The 11,587-nt window shown below is 36.3% G+C and overlaps 1 protein-coding gene across 3 annotated transcripts; it reads right to left on the bottom strand.

Annotated features, from left to right (window-relative positions):
* LOC139122397 (procollagen C-endopeptidase enhancer 2-like) lies at positions 1-11,542 on the bottom strand. 3 transcript variants are annotated; one of them, XM_070687780.1, is made up of 13 exons: positions 11,469-11,542; positions 11,125-11,190; positions 10,050-10,211; positions 9,346-9,425; positions 8,971-9,154; positions 7,127-8,368; positions 5,743-5,899; positions 5,104-5,267; positions 4,650-4,832; positions 3,904-4,113; positions 2,766-2,923; positions 1,571-1,796; positions 1-646 (listed from the first exon to the last, which is right to left on the bottom strand). In XM_070687780.1, exons 9-12 carry the CDS (start codon positions 4,798-4,800, stop codon positions 1,587-1,589), a joined length of 729 nt encoding a protein of 242 aa, XP_070543881.1. In that variant the 5' UTR covers positions 4,801-4,832; positions 5,104-5,267; positions 5,743-5,899; positions 7,127-8,368; positions 8,971-9,154; positions 9,346-9,425; positions 10,050-10,211; positions 11,125-11,190; positions 11,469-11,542; the 3' UTR covers positions 1-646; positions 1,571-1,586. The 3 variants fall into 3 exon arrangements, 2 of the variants coding, with proteins under 2 accessions (XP_070543881.1, XP_070543880.1); XR_011549444.1 differs by lacking the exons at positions 1-646; positions 1,571-1,796; positions 2,766-2,923 and having other exon boundaries at positions 11,469-11,536; XM_070687779.1 differs by lacking the exons at positions 1-646; positions 1,571-1,796; positions 2,766-2,923; ... (6 more) ...; positions 11,125-11,190; positions 11,469-11,542 and having other exon boundaries at positions 5,751-5,899; positions 7,127-8,076.
* Between the last annotated feature and the right edge of the window lie 45 nt (positions 11,543-11,587).

Genomic DNA, 11,587 nt, shown 5'->3' on the forward strand with positions numbered 1-11,587 from the left:
GGTTCATGCCATTCAATAATATTTATTTGTTCACGAAGTAAAGTTTTTAGACAGTGACAGTGATGAATAAATGTTTCCCAAATTCAATTTATGTAAACGGCTACACAAGGGAATTTTTCTCACATTTTGTGCACTAAATCCATAATATCAAATGATTTTGAAAATGATGGTCCTTTCATTCCCCTACGCCATGGTATCACTTCCGCTAACTTTTCTATTTGCAATTCTTTTTTTAGATTTTATAAGATTGTCACATATTAAATTTCCTTATAATGCTGGTCTGATTTAACACACTCTCAAACTACCGAACATGCAAATCGGTGAAACTTGTCAAATTTTACGGATAACAATACGATTGTAACAATCTAAGAAAGCAAACGTTATGTAAATCCTTTTAACTAAAAGAATCCTTACGATCAATTATCTTTCTCGCTACTATCTGAAATACATCTTAGTTATTCTATGAAAGCAGTGTTCTTACAAGATCAACATAATATTTCCAGAGTGAACCAACATAACTACAATATACTTATACTTTAAACTGGAATATATCCACAAAATAAAATCGGAAAATCGAGAAAATGCTTCGGACGAACGTTAATAATGTCGTTGACCATGTCCTTGTCATCTTCGCTATAATCATAATCTGGAACAGGAGGAAAAACCGACATGTCTTACTATTTGTTCGTGATTTACGATTTTGAAAGATATTTAGAGCGTTTTATTCTGGAGTAACAATAGTTTCAACTACAACATTCAATGTTTAATGTTACTCAATACAATATATATATATATATATATATAATATATATATATATATATATATATATATATATATATATATATATATATATATATATATATATATATATAAGACTTTGGTGTAATCTGTGTCTGTCAGACAATCCACACGTAATCAGTGCTGATAAATGTACATTGTTAAATAAACGCTCTAAGATGTTTCAAAGTGTCGCTAGCAAAGGAAATATTATTTAGCGAATGTAAACATCGCCTAGAGAACTTCAGTATAATTGTACAATAGGAATAAAGTCAAATCCCAAAGAAAAGTTGCTCTGAAGATTGCTTGATGCATGAAGCTTAGGTTAAAGATCTAATCAATTTGTACTTGATACTTGTTTGTGTATTATTTGAGAATTTTCGAAAACAATTTGTGGAGTGTTTTCCTCTTAGTTTAACATCAAAATTTTGGTTGAAAGAAATAACCGATCACACTATGAAAACTCTCAAAAGGCAAACCTGTAACTTTGTGTAAGGCTTTAGGAAAAAAGTTCAAACAAATATTATGTTATTTTGCAAAGATTGGCATTCTAATCTCTCAGTCATCAATTTTGCAGTTCTTAAAATGTCTACTTTAAATCGTAGTTGATACAAAAATAATCATTATTGTGCCAAGACTTAATAGGACGAGTTGGACAACAAGCGTCTATATGTCGACACTACCGTTTTTCATAGTCGTTAGTGATCTAGGGTTCGATATTCAATACATTTTGCGATTAGACTAGTGAGAAGGGAATAACTGATTCTGTCAAAATTACAAATGAAAACTTACTAGTTAACCTCTTCTTTTATACCGCCTCCCAGTCGACATGAAAACCTGTGGCCTGGCCACCTTCATTTGTGTTAAAATTCACAATAACCTGATTGCTGCCCGTAGCAAGTGGTTCAGGAATGTTGGAACCGGTGTATTCAGCAATGCCGTCTCCTCCAATACCATTTACGGAGAGAAAGTCACTTCCATCTTCCAAGTCAAATGCAACAAATTTCAGAACTATTTTCTGCAGAAAACAATGGGAACGACAAATTATAATTTCATTTTTGAAACAGAAAAAAACAGATCGATTATATGAACACAAAAGTGTAGATTTATTTGTTTAAAGGGCATTACTTAGACTGGTAGGAATTAGGTTATTTCACCGGATGTCTGGCCAAAAGTCCTATTAGATAACCAATGTTAAGGGCAGTAAGAACACATTTAAGGTGGTTAGTGTTGTATGGCGCACTGTGACGTCATTATTCTTGGCGTTCCATGATGTCTAGGGTTTATTTGTTGTTTTGAACGATAATATCACCGTTATTTCAACGTCTATTTCTTATTATGGCGCACCTCTCTTCATTATAAAAGTACGTACTGTAAACTATTTTATTTTATTTTATTTTATTTTATATTTTTATTGTACTGTTCGTCTACAAAATATATATCGTTAAGGGTTTGGCAAAAAATTGACAGTGTGTCCCAATCAATGTTAGAGTTGCATGGGCTCTCTGTATAAGTAAGAGTGGAGCTTGAATTATGGTTTTTAAGGCACTTCATGGCGAAGCTTCATTTTATATCACAGACATTATTGAGAAAACCCACTCTACCAGTTACAATTTAAAAACAAACAATAGCCAGAACCTTATAGTATCACGATATTTCAGTAAGACGATGGACAGGGCATTTGCTACTTTAATCCTAGACTTGGAATTCTATGCCGGGAGAATTGAAATCTGTACATGATTTTTAGCAATTCAAACGAAAACTGAAAACATGTCTTTTTTACGAATATTATCGATTTTAATAACTTCTTATTTCCGTATGTTTTTACTTCGTAAAATTTTTATGTCGCTCCGATTTTATTGTATTCGCTATAACTTTTAACTGTTGTGGACAGTGCTTTTGAGTATTTCACTGTAGAATTTGCGCCATTAGAAATTTAATAAGTATTAAATGTTAAATGTTAAAAATATCATTTTTCCGTGCTTACCTTTCCCTCGCTGGCAGTGATCCGGAACTCGCACTCTGCATTATTCTCATACAGAGTTGTCCCATCATAGCCCATTGACGTGATAGTTCCACTCTCGCCGTACAAGTCATATGATGTACCACAGCCGGAATCAAAGGTTGGCTGGTCGACAGGTTTTTCTGTGATAGAGAAATGCAATGTTGTTCTCAGGTTATCACAATGTTTTATAATCTTACAAACTCTTGATGCCTCTAATGGAAAGGAAAAATATCGTTGCAAATGGCAGTTGCACAAAGAATATGATTCAATGTCTGGTAGCTGCTTTGAATGAAGGATGAAACACATAACTCGCACTTGTACAACCTGAAGATATATGTAAATCATCGAAATACATAATGATCACTGTAATGATTAATGAAAAGAGGTTGGAGATCGTTTGCAAATTGTTTGCTCCTAATCATTTTTTATTAATGGACATTCTTCCTTTACATCCATTGAACTGTCACATCCTCACTTTAATTAATAAAAATTAGGGATCCCAAATGTTTTGGTACAAACGTTGAAAACATCCTCTTTATAATCAAGTTATATTATCATTAATGTGAAACAACGATTGCTTCTTAAAGCATCTCTCCGGTGTTCTTTTTTAACAATGAGTCACAAACATTTACGTGGAGTTGGAAATAATATGTAACGCAACTTACACAATTCAGTTTTCGCGTTCAGATTGCATTTTGTAAAAAAAAAAATCCCTTCTGATCATCATACTTCAAACAGACTAAACTATTCCCTATTGAGCCATTACACACCCCTACTAATGAAGTGTCTGTAGTATTTGTGAGGAAATAGTCTCTCTACTGGTATTTACCAGTACCTAGGTACCCCTGGTGTCTGAATACAAGTGTCATGTTCAAACAATGCATCGAAAAAATGCATTCAAACAATGCATGTGAATTTTTCATCTCATCAATATGACAATTAAGTGAATACGCAAAAAATGGCACGGCTGTAGGCTAATTCTGATTTCAATGTGGTTAAAGTCGGACAAGAAATGAAGAAAAATCGAAGAGATAAGACGCCAAAGCTGATGGTTATGTCAGTGTGTATGCTTAGTTTTATGCAATGCTTGAGGAAAATAGGCAATGTAGACATTTCTCACCATTTGCCATGACAAGAACTTCACAAAGAGAAACGGCATTGCGTTGGTCAGATTGGATGCTGACAAAACGACCCACAATTGGTGTTATGCAGTCGACTGTTGTGGAGTCGCTCTCGAGCTTTCTGATTCCGAGGACCTCGCCGCATTGATGGTGAAATTCAATATTCTCTTCTGAACCGACTCTTATAACCGAATTTACAAAGCCAACATCTACACAGACAGAAAATGAGTCAGTATTTGCTTGCAGAACATTCTTCACTTGTGCGTGATTTGAGTCAATTAGCAGTTTTGTCAATACCTGAAAGCTACCATGAAATCCTATCCTTGTTCACCAAGAATAGGAGCTGAGATCAAAGGTAAAATACGTTTTGGTGAGAGTAGTTGGACTCTAAAATGATTACAAGACTCGTCTGATCTAACACTAATTTAGAATCATTTTGGAACTCTTTAAATAGAAAACACTTTTATTGTTACATTTTGTAAAAATAAAAACATATTCTTTTCCTTTAGAGTAAACATGGAGATAGCGCCTTTTTGAATTTCAAACATTAGTAAATTTAAGGTAATCCGTTTCAATAGTACCGAAATAGTCGCGGAGACCCCCGATTTTTAATCTTGATTGATTTTGAAAGTGAATGGTCGAAAATTTCCTCGAAGTAAGTTTGAATGGAAGTTAAAAAATTTCAATTCAAATGCGCACACTATCTTAAGAGGGACTGCACACTGAATACACACATGTGGCTTACCGGGACTGTCTATAATAACCCTGTATACTTTATAGGTGTCACCAAGGTCAACTTTCCACCAGGTCTTGCCTTCACCGGCCAAAAAGGCACAGGTTTGAGTAGCACCATCATTACCATATCCGGCATCTCTACCAACACTGAGAGAAGCCATTCCAGCCACGGCAACATTTGTCAAGTCCGGTTCTACAAAGACATTTATGGTTCGTAACACCAACATTTGTATTTCTACTGTATGGATCAGTTCTAAACAAATTTTAGTTAACTTTCACTGATCCCTCAAAACCACATCGTAGATCATTCTCCCTTAGACTGAAAGTTATTACTAGTTTGAATAGCCGTTTCAAAGAACATTTATATTCATGAATTAAGTTAAAAGCAAGAAACAGAAAAGCAAACATAAGAGAACAAGAAACAAAGTTCGAGAAACTTAGGGAGCGATTACAGTTAGTCTCACCCTGTTCGCTGACTTTTTCGTAGAATCTTTAACATCCCTGAAGTATTGATCGCATCCTTGGTATCCCTCTGGTGGTTCAGGCTGCTCATCAGGCTTGCTGTTCAAGTAGAGGACCATACCTCCATCCAAGTGAGGTTCAATATGACAATGTAAGAACCACCAACCTAAAATTACAAAGGCAATGTTTGAAGACTATAGGAGTAATTTATCAAACTGCGTTTTACATAGTTTAATTTGTTTCTGTGGTTTGCTCATATCACTTAATTCACAACCAATCTCTAAACACTAAATGTGTGATAGGATACAAAGACGGAACCCAGCATTTCTAAATGATTGCTATATATAATATCACAGTTGTCTTGCGATAAACCATGCAACGGCGGAATATTCCCCAATTCTCATCAAATCTTCCAATGGGTCAGCAAATGACTTTTTTGTGAATTAAGACTTGGCTTGCGAAGACAAGGTACGACTTGTTCATCATGAACATCTGGTAAGTTACTCAAAAAGTGTTTATGAGTACTAGTATCATCATACGCCCTCCAACATTTTGCTTCAAGTGCTTATAATCAATTTCGTTAACCTTTTTTACCTTATATTTCATTGCATTGTACGGCAAAAGTCAATTACATAACTTACCAGGATTGTCAGCTTCTAGCCGTACAATGGCGTATCCTCCAGCAGGGAGAAGAATGGTATCTTTTCGAGGCGGATTGTAGAGGTTCATGGGAATGGAGTCAGGATTGTCATTCCAGGTATCATTTTTCCAACGGGCATATTACAGGGCACTATCACACTGTACAAAGTTAATATATATTAAAAGCAAATCCCACTATTTCACTGCATCATAGGGTGATGATTATATGGCACAAGACCACTAATTCACTTCCTAGTTCGGAAGAAAGATAGTGCAGACCATGAAGTTTTGATATCTGCATGGATGCGTGTTTAGTTTGAACTTTAATGTCAAGAATTTTTGTAAAGATATTTTTCTGCCGGAATTGAAATGCAGACTGTTGTGAATAATGACTGAAGCATTCAGTGGTAATATGAGGAGTTCTAGGGGTCATAGAAATCATAACAATAAGCCTGAATTTCGTCAAAAACACCACTGAGGGCGCTATTTTCATCGCTATCTCAAAATTTCCGTGGACTTGCCCTCACGAAAAATTCATCAGTAGTCAAGCCGACATTGACCCATCACCTGTTAAGAGGATTCTTGCCGCTGAATATTTTAAAATAGGAAAGTGGAGCTCAACGCTACTGTGGTGGCCTATGGGGAATTAATTAGTGGTCTTATGCCACACTAAAATTGCCATTTGAGTTGTCAAAAGAAGTGAATATTTAGCAGAAAAAATTACTTTGGGCGTGAATTATGTGCGCATTTGCTGCATTGGACATTGTGATCTGGTAGTACACATGACATACAGATATAAAGATAGACTGGCATTTTACATTAAACACGTATAGCATATATATTTGTGAATTCTTGACATATGTACATCTTAACATGCATATAGTAAGTGTCTTACACAAAACAGTACAAATCTGTTCCGATAGATTTACAAAAAATGGCTTAGAAAAGTTTCCCAGTATCAACATGCCTGTATGGCTTTGTAAGGTAGCCAAAACCAATTTACAATGTATGCAAAGGGTTGTGGAGGTGGGATTCATAGGCGATGTTAAAAGCAAAGAGTCTAAACATAAGCTAAATTTCTCCTCAAAGACGGAAATTGGCTTCCAAGAGACGAAATAAGTGGTATCTGGAACTATTTTTATAAATCATAGCAAATGATAGCATAGTAACTGATGCTGGATATGGTGGAGTATTTGTATGATAAGAGTATTGTAGCAGAATCTATTGAACAAGGTTGTAAAAGTTACTCAGTGCAGGTTGATAGTTTACAAGTTAAAAGCAAAAGTTGTATTAAAGTAAAACGTAATGATACTGAGGTACCGTATAAAATGCCTTGGTGTGTGAAATATAAAGAAAGAAAGAAATCTGCACTTGATATCAACTTACTCATCCAGAGAGCAACATTGCGTGTCATCATCTGGGCATGGGCAGCAAAGATCCTGGTTGGCTTGTAAGTAATCACCATCTGCATCTTTCTCTGGAAACCCCATCTTCGTTAAGAAGACACTGTGTCCGTGGATGTGGATTGGGTGATGTGAGCCATTGTTCGAGCCTCCTGAACCGACACTTGTGAAGACAAACTGGTAATTATTCTCTACAAGAGTGACATTATATGTGCATAAGCAAACAGTGTGATGATCAGATGCATCACATTCTGGTTCACAAGTAGTGTGTTCAGAGGTAGGATCAAAAGGTGGTGCTGTAGGGTAGACAAACGACTTGCCATTTATGGCAGGCTTTGGGCTATTACCCGGTTCATTACCACCTCGGCCTGCAATAACGAAGTTCATAAAAACTTGGGCTTCTTTTGTGACATGGTCCAGTGTCGGGTCCAAGGCCAGTTCTCTCGTAGAGCGGGTCATATCGGCAATAGATGTGCATACAGTGTAAGATGGAGGGGAATATTGGCCGAATGGACAATTCAGTGCAAGGCAAGGGTTACTCTCGTTGCATTGACGCCATCTATCTGGTGGAAGGGTATCACTGAGAAAGACACCACTGGTGCCACCATAGCGCAACACAGAGGCATTGGTTTCATCCAGTGGGCCATCTTCCTCACCATCAAAACTTACGACATCAGCACGAATCTTATACGTTGTATATTCAGGATCATCTTGAGTCTTAAGTATAAAGTCATATCTTTCGCCAGCTGATATGATGACGTAATCAAAGACTTCAGGGTTGAGGTCAAAACCATCCGAAGTTATTACCTTCAACTTGTGATCGTGAATTGAAATGCGGTATGAGTTAACCCTCATAGCTCCGATGACACGGAAACGATATCGATGACCTTGCTTTACGGCATAGCCATAATATGGAGTACGCTTTTGTGGGTCGTCTTGGTTATATCGCCCCGGCCATTAACCAACCCAGAGGTGGAGGGAGTTTGGCTAACCAATGGGCGTGGACCTTGGAACTTTGAAATATCTTTGAATATAGCTTCTTCATGTCTCCAATCGCCATAGCATGATGAACTGATCATATTCAGGTAGAGGTGGCTCATTACGGATATCATGCAAATGAAGTCATAATATTTTTGTTTGGCTCGTCTTCCTCATACACAATATAACGGTCCAATCATACCACCTGATATTTGGTCACTAGCGTGGGAGTGATACCAAAATGTTCCTGTTCAAATTGTAAAGAATTGGAATTAGTTTTATAGAGTTATTGTTGAAATGAATCACGATGATGAGCCATGGCAGTTCCAGAATCAGGTATATAACATGATCTTCATCATAACGTTTTTTTTCGAACACTTGGTTATGTGTCAGTGCTAGCAAGACCGGTATTCTTATGTTGAACGGGTGAATTGATGGCCTGAGGCAGTGAGGAGTACTTTGATGTCAGATTTTACTTCCTTGCGGGATTTGCCACGAAAAGGCTACACAGTACAGTAGCAAGATAATAGTTGAAAGGTAAACCTTGTTTGTTCCGAGTCTCAGAAGGTTGTGATCATTTGGTCATTCATCAATGAATTTCAGAGAAAATTCGAATGTCACCTGTTTAAATATTTTAATGCTTTACTGAAATTGCGAGTTCTAATCCCCTTGATAAAAATTTGATATAATGCTGATTTGATTTTTAATGCTCTCATCTGTCAATAACGAAAAGAAGTCGAAAGAAGGGCTATAATCAATTGAATAATAATAAGAAACGAATGACGCCTTTTATACAGAGAAATATTCAAATAATATCTTTACTTGGGACAATTTTGGCAAACAACTTACCAGCTGGAATTGCAGCAAATGTATAGACATACACTCCACCCGGCGGGATTGGACATTCTGTAATATATGGTACACCATCTGACCAGGGAGTTCTTATCTGATAGATTCCGTGCCAATGCATCGTTGTGAAGTCCTCAGTCATGTGGTTATATAATGTCAAATTGACAATTGTACCATACTTAACCTGTAAAGCAATATCAGTTGTATACTAAAGCGTTAAAATTGAAGCAAGCATAACAAATCTCTTCAATGTTTCGTTACAATACAAAAACATAACCCGAAAACAACAGAAAATCAACATTTAAACTTGGTTATATAATTAACACCCAAAAGTGTTCTGTAACACAAAAACTGGCTTGCTTGCGAAATACTCACTCTGATTGGTGGTCCTGGTTCTCCTCCGTTGACAGCAATAACAGGACGCTTTACTCCATCACACGACAAGGTGACATTGTCTTGAAAAATATGATAAACAGTTCTTGGAGAATAGTTCAAAATATGACCAGAAGCGATAATTTAAACCTGGCTGCTTAAAAATTTCTTTTTTCTCAAACTATAGAACAGTAGTTACTAGAATCATTTCGGTGACGATTTTGCATTCTGTGATTTAGTAATAATAATTGCCCTTTTCATGCCTTAGGTTAGCAACCGGATTCTAAATTGTCACTTCAATATGTAACATAGCATAGAAACTCATGAAATGGCTGTAGAATAGAGTCCTCGCATGTTGTACAGAGAAATTCTACCAGCCCTTATCATTTCAGACATGCCAGCACTTTTGTATAGAGGATTTCACATCTAAGTTGATGTTGTATTTCTCTACACTTCGCCCTCTTTGATAATTATAAGCAATAAAATCTGTTATCTTGGTAAACGATGTCAAATGTTTTCTATCATGTCTCAAGTGAACATATGTTATTAAGCGAAGAACAAAACATGCCAACATGTGTAAACGAGAGTGTCAACGTGTAAATATGTGAAATAGCTGGTGACTTGATACACCAGTTTTCATTGGGTTTGAATTTACGACCTATTTTAGCATTCTCAGCTTTTCGAAAACATAAGCGTTGTATACTTACTGAAAGGTATGGCTGTATCAGTCCCAGCACAATTTGGATCATCAATGTAACAGGCAACACATTCCACAATGTTGCCATCCGGGTCTTCACAATCGCTTACGATGTCCTTGCCATTGAACGTCATACAATAATCATCGTTTACTTCCATATGGTACACACAAACTTCAGACGAAAATGAGCGTCACGGTAATGCAACTTCAAATTCCATTGTTGTTAAGGAAACAAAGTTATCATAATATTGCCCAACATTGAAATGTGCTTTATGAAATACTATGAAACTGCTTTGTGCTCATGTCTATATCAACGTATGATAAAACGAAAATAATTTCAACGTCTTGCTACACAATAAAATTTTAAATAAACTGACTGTTTAGGGTTATCATGGATATCAAAGTAACTATAGTATGACAGGTACAGGATGATTTTGCATCAAGCTCTCGCGCATGTTTATATCTTAGTTAGTTAATATTGAATCAAACGCGCATTTCACATAACAGCTAACTTCAATATAAGCGCTAAGATTTACTTAAGGTCAGAACAATTTATATAGTTATGTACCATTTCAGATCTCTTTTAAATATATAATGTAACTGCATGGTATTTTTTGTGTGATATTCTATTTCATTTACTTTTACTCCTTACATGATACGCTTACCGACAAGAAAATAAATGGCCAAGATGCGTTTTAGTTTATGCACAAACGTAATTCTGACAGTCAGAAGGATAACAATAGAACTACTTTGACAGTATATGTTGCTGACTGACATTTAGACCCTTTTGAAAGAAAACGAACATGCGAAATAAAGTCTACCGTGGCCAGAATAGGTTAGCGTGATAGGTTAGCGTTAGATATGAGAAATAATTTACAGGCAAGTCATGGGTATACAGAAAATACCTGAATTTCGTCATTTCTGCACACACTATGCCTATGTCATCAAAAATGACGAAGCAGCGAACAACATTCTACCCTAAACAGGCCCTGGAACATTTCCTTACCCTTCTCCCATTATGTTTTAATACACATACTTTTAAGAAATGAGCTTAATCACGAAAACACCATACTGTATAAACTTACCTGTACGATGGTCGTTTAGTTCTGGGATATATTCAAGTTCACAATCTCCCAGTGACGGAAGCCGCCCTGTGAATTAAGAAGACAATTTGTCATTTGACACTTATTTTAACCGTTGTTAGGGAATGGATCGTCCTACTCTCACTACACACGACTCTAAGCGCAGGGCCCATCGTTAGTTTCTCTTGTCGTTAAATGAAAGTTGAATGTAGTACGCCATAAAAAAATGATAGACCACTTTTTTAGCTTGTTTTGCATTGCGTTTCCACCCCGGAGAGAGAACCAGATTATTTGGAAAATCCCCGGAATTCCATGGGACCGTTTTACCAGTACTATTTTGTTTCTACCTGTGATAGGGCAAGAAGCCCAAACATTAAGAGCACAGATAATACCATGGTCCACCATGTACACAAACCTATGTAAAGTATCTAGTTCTCAGGCAGCTTTTTATATACTTTATTTTGTT

The sequence above is a fragment of the Ptychodera flava genome, chromosome 22, assembly GCF_041260155.1.
Source record: "Ptychodera flava strain L36383 chromosome 22, AS_Pfla_20210202, whole genome shotgun sequence".
Classification (NCBI taxonomy): Eukaryota; Metazoa; Hemichordata; class Enteropneusta; family Ptychoderidae; genus Ptychodera; species Ptychodera flava.